We start from the raw sequence: 5,355 nt of genomic DNA on the forward strand, positions 1-5,355 counted from the left end.
GTCAGAGCTGTTCTTGAAAAAAGAGCAGTTTCTGTCAAGAGTTCTTTCAGCCCCACCTACCTCACAGGGTGTCTGTTCTGGGGAGGGGAAGGAGTTTGTCAGCCGCTCTGACACTCCCTTGGGTAGTGAAGGGTGGGGTATAAATCCAATCTCCTCTTCTTCTTCTTTTACCTCACAGGGTGTCTGTTCTGGGGAGGGGAAGGAGTTTGTCAGCCGCTCTGACACTCCCTTGGGTAGTGAAGGGGGGGGTATAAATCCAATCTCCTCTTCTTCTTTTACCTCACAGGGTGTCTGTGGTGGGGAGGGGAAGGGAAAGGAGTTTGTCAGCCACTCTGAGACTCCTTTGGGCCACCTTCAAAAATGCCCTTGAATGCCTTGAGAGCCAATTTGGTGTAGTGGTTAGGAGCGCGGACTCTAATCTGGGAGAACCAGGTTTGATTCCCTACTCCACCACATGCAGCTGCTGGTGTGACCTTGGGTCAGTTACAAGTTCTTTCAGAGCTGTTCTCTTAAGAGCAATCCTCAAAAGAGCTCTCTCAGCCCCACCTACCTCACAGGGGAGGGGAGGGGAAAGAACATTGTAAACCATTCTGAGACTTCTTTGGGTAGTGAAGGGCAGGGTATAAATCCAATCTCCTCCTCCTCCTCTTTTACCTCACAGGTTGTCTGTTGTGGGGAGGGGAAGGGAAAGGAGTCTGTAAGCCGCTCTGAGACTCCTCTGGGTAGTGAAGGGTGGGGTATAAATCCAATCTCCTCCTCCTCTTTCAAAAGTTTGACTCTCAAAAGCTTGCACGTGTATGTATGTGCGCATGTGGGTGTGTGAAGCGCCATCAAGTTGATTCCGCCTTACGGTGACCCTATGAATCAATGACCTCCAAAACATCCTATCCTTAGCAGCCTTGCCTGGGCCTTGCAAACTGAGTCAAATCCATTTCCTGTTGGGTCTTCCTCTTTTTCTGCTGTCTTCCACTTTTCCTAGTATTATTGTCTTTTCCGGTGACTGTGGTCTTCTTCTAATCTGGCCAAAGTAGGATAGCCTCAGTTTAGTCATTTTAGCTTCTAGGAAGAGTTCAGGTGTGACTTGATCTTGAACCCACTTATCAGTCTTTTTGGGAGGTCCATGGTATCCATAAAAGAAGATGAGATTGGATTTATACCTTGCCCTTCACTCAGAGTGGCTTGCAAACTCCTTTCCCTTCCCCTCCCCACAACAGACACCCTGTGAGGGAGGTGGGGCTGAGAGAGCTCTGACAGAAACGGCTTTGTCAAGGACAGCTCTGGCAGAACTATGGCTTGCCCAAGGTCATCCAGCAGCTGCAAGTGGAGGAGTGGGGAATCAAACCCAGTTCTCCCAGATCAGAGTCCACGCACTTAACCACTACACCAAACTGGCTGTCACACCAAACTCTCCTCCATCACATTTCAAAGGAATCTCCTTTCTTCTTGTCGGTTTTCTTCGTTGTCCAACTTTCACACCAAAACGTGGCTTCCAGTGGAGTACCGAGTCAGGTTCAAGGTCTTGGTGATGACCTTTAAGGCCCTGAGTGGTCTGGGACCAACGTTTCTGTGGGACCAACGCCTCCGCTATGTGCCCGGGAGAGCTTTGCACTCCACTGATAACAACTTGCCGGAGATCCCTGGCCCTAGGAATGTCCGGCTGTCCCTGGTCAGGGCCTTTTCGGTCCTGGCCCCAACCTGGTAGAACTCTCTGCCAAAAGACACCAGGGCCCTGTGGAACCTAGTGCCATTCCGCAGGGCCCGTAAGGCAGAGATGTTCCACCAGGCTTTTGGTTGAGGTCAGCAACGGTCGGTTGCATTGGCTGGCACCCTTCTCTCCTCTCCCCCACCCCCCCGGCTTTATATTTCAAGTTCGCTCTCCGCCCCCTTCCCATTAAATGGCCGCGCAGTCCAGAGTTGGAATAGAAATGTGTTAAGTCGCCACCTTGGATCTTTTTACTTTGGTTTTAGTTCTTATCAAACTGCATATGGGAATTTTTTTAAAAATGCATCTTTGTTTTATGGCACCGTGCCCCTTGTACATCGCCCAGAGCCCGATAGGGCGATTAATAAATCAAAATAATAATTAAAAAATAATAATACTAATAACAACAATGGGGAATACTATAGTATGAATTAGCTTGATCTTGGTTGCCAGTGATGTGTTCTTACGCTTGAGAATCTTTTCTAGCTCCTTCCGAGCCGCCCTTCTCAGTCTCAAGCAGTGTTCCCTCTAAGCTGGGTTAGTGTGAGCTGGCCTCTGGCTGACACATTTTTGTCTTAGCTCAGGAAGGACAGCTCCAGAGCAAACTAATTTACGCAGCAGCCAAATCGCTGGCTCACAACCTTAATGCCAGCAGCTCACAAAGTAGAATTTTTGCTCACAAGACTCCACAGCTTAGAGGGAGCATTGGTCTCAAGTCTCCTGATTTCTTGGTTGCAGGCTCCCTTTGGGTTGGCGATGGAGCCAAGGAATAGGAAGTCTTCCATTTCTTCCTCGTCCACCTTAAAGTTTTGTCATTCCCCCGTTGTCATGGCTTTTGTTTTTCTTATTGTTCAGCGGCAATGCCGTTTGGCACTTTCTGCTTTGACCTTCATAGGTAGTCGTCTCGAGTCTTCACTCAAACGTTTATACCCTCCACCCCCAGAAAAAAACCCTTGCTCTCTCTAAAGTGCTAATGGACTTCATCTAGGGTATGAGAAAGCTTTAGTCTTAACAAAGAGGAAACCACAGAACTTTTAATGAACAGGCCATGGCTTAGCCCTGGAAATAAATGCTCAAAGGCCAGGAACAGATGCAGCACTTGTGTAGTAATGGCAACGGCGGCTGCTCCTTAATAGCCACAGCTTCCCTCTGTGCAAGTTGGACCGTCGAGAGACTGGGGTCCTGAATGCCTTTTGGGGGCTTACTGTCCAGTGTACACAGCACCCTTGCGAAAAGGTATAATGGACAGGTATCTTCCCCTTCCCGGTTTCCTCTGCAGGTGGTGAATGGCAGCAAGTTAAAGGCCGTTTCCTGGCCGTCAACGTGACTTCCATGAGCAGCGCCTGCCCCAAGAGCCCGGAGGGTCTGTCCCCCTGCGCCCACCTGGCCGACGGAACTGCCGACCTCATCCTGGTGCGCGAATGCTCCACCTTCTCTTTCCTGCGACACCTGACAAGGCACACCAACTCCTCGGACCAGGTATGAAAAGTGCGGAGGGAGCAGGCTCTCTCCTCTCTTGCTGTAGCGTGGTCAGAGAGCCAGTTGGGTGCAGTGGTTAGGAGCGCAGACTCTAATCTGGGAGAACCGGGCGTGATTCCCCACTCCACCCCATGCAGCTGCTGACGTGACCCTGGGTCAGTCACAAGTTCTTTCAGAGCTGTTCTCTCAAGGGCAGTCCTCGAGAGAGAGCTCTCTCAGCCCCACCTACCTCACAGGGTGTCTGTTGTGGGGAGAGGAAGGAAAAGGAGATTGTGAGCCGCTCTGAGACTCCTTCAGGGAGTGAAGGGCGGGGTATAAATCCAATCTCCTCTTCTATTTCAAACTATAAGGTTGTAGCCCTCATGAGTTACAACTTGATTGATATTTGAGTATCAAAATTTGGTATTTGGAAACCTTTTTACAGAAGCTTATGTGTAGATTTGCCACCAGAGTTACATTTTCATTTATGTTCTATATACACAGGGTTCCCCCCTCCCTTTTTTTTATTTTTCTTTTTAATGAGGTATTGGGCTTAAAGTTTTTCCCCCCTTCATGTTATTTTTTGTTTTTAATGAAGAAATGGAAAAAGATTTTAAGCCTTTTTTTTCACCATCAAGTCACAGCCAACTTATGGAAACCCCTTTGGGTTTTCAAGGGAAGAAAAGGAAGAAGAGGGAGGGGGGGAGGAGGAGGAGATTGGATTTATACCCCGCCCTTCACTACCCAAGGGAGTCTCAGAGTGGCTTACAAACGCCTTTCCCTTCCCCTCCCCACAACAGACACCCTGTGAGGTAGGTGGGGCTGAGAGAGCGCTTGACAGAAACTGCTCTTTTTCAAGGACAGCTCTTATCAGAATTATGGCTTACCCAAGGTCATAGCCAGGTGCATGTGGAGGAGTGGGGAATCAAACCCGGTTCTCCCAGATTAGAGTCCGCGCACTCAACCACTACGCCAAACTGGCAAGAGATGGACAGAGGTGGTTTGCCATTGCATTCCGCTGTGTAGTGAAGTGTATCTTTCTCAGTGCCCACCAGGACCATCAACCCTGCTTAGCTTCCAAACTCTGACAGGATCGGGCTGGCTTGGCCGCCCAGGTCTGGGCCTCGCCCTCACATCTACCGGATGAGTTGGACGAGGTGGCCGTGGCTCCCTTCTGTATCAAACGATGAACAAGACCAAGATCTGTCCACGTACAGCTACACAATCATTTCCTGTCACATCCAGTGTTCTCTCTAAGCTGAGTTAGCGTGAGCTAGCTCACATTTTTTAGCCTCCAGCTCACACAAAGCAAATTAATTGATGCAGTAGCCAAATCACCGGCTCACAACTTTCATGCCAGTAGCACACAAAGTAGAATTTTTGCTCACAAGACTCCACAGCTTAGAGGAAGCATTGGTCACATCCATACGACCGAAATGCAATGAAACTATAAGGAACTCAGTCTTTGAGTCCTGCTCTGTAGCAGAGGTTGCAGGTGGCTTCCTTTGGAGCTCTCTTCTCCTGGAACGTCTGGTATAGTTTTCTCTTCAGAGGGTAGCCAGGCTGGGTCTGCAGTAGAACCCCTAAATTCCAGCCCAGCAGCACCTTAGAGACCAAGGAGATTTTGCGAGGTGTGTGAGCTTTTGCAAGTCAGTGCTCCCTTGGTCGGATAGGGTCCCCAAGGTGCTAGGGCACTCAAATCCAGCTGGTACAAAATTTATAACTCTAAGAGCAGAGTGGGCTCTAAGACCAGAGTGGGGTTCAAGAGAGGCTGGCCTTCGCTGTCTTGTGTCAGTTCAGTGCCTGTGCACTTAGTACAAGGGGCCTAACGACCATCCAGTCCAGCCCCCTGCACCATGTGGGACATCCTAAAGCATCCTTGGCAAATGAGCCTCCAACACCCACTTAAACACCTCCAAGGAGGGAGAGCCCACAACCAGTGTTCCCTCTAAGCTGTGCATGTGAGCGGCCGCTCATTAATACAGGAAGCCCCACTCAGCAGCATTCTGGAGCCTTGCAGGGTCTTGGAGTGTCCGTGGCCCATTTTAAGATTACAATATATGAGAGATCATGGGGGAAGCAGTTAAGAAGAACAAAAATACAGCCGTGATAACTCAGTGTAACATTGTATCATCAATGAATATTGTTTACCAGACGCATTCATACAAACATATACATGCAAGTTAGAATGGATA

General features: G+C 49.2%; 1 protein-coding gene across 1 annotated transcript in view; it reads left to right on the forward strand.

Moving 5' to 3' along the window:
- LOC107117363 (ceramide kinase-like) overlaps positions 1-3,181 on the forward strand; it is a gene marked incomplete at its 3' end in the record, with an annotated part of 33,660 nt that extends 30,479 nt beyond the window's left edge. Inside the window, exon 10 of the mRNA XM_015419463.1 lies at positions 2,982-3,181. Within this exon, the coding sequence (XP_015274949.1) occupies positions 2,982-3,181 (200 nt within the window). The remainder of the gene's footprint in view (positions 1-2,981) is intronic.
- Positions 3,182-5,355: the final 2,174 nt, after the last annotated feature.

The sequence above is a fragment of the Gekko japonicus genome, unplaced genomic scaffold (genome assembly GCF_001447785.1).
Source record: "Gekko japonicus isolate JY-2015 unplaced genomic scaffold, Gekko_japonicus_V1.1 scaffold617, whole genome shotgun sequence".
Classification (NCBI taxonomy): Eukaryota; Metazoa; Chordata; class Lepidosauria; order Squamata; family Gekkonidae; genus Gekko; species Gekko japonicus.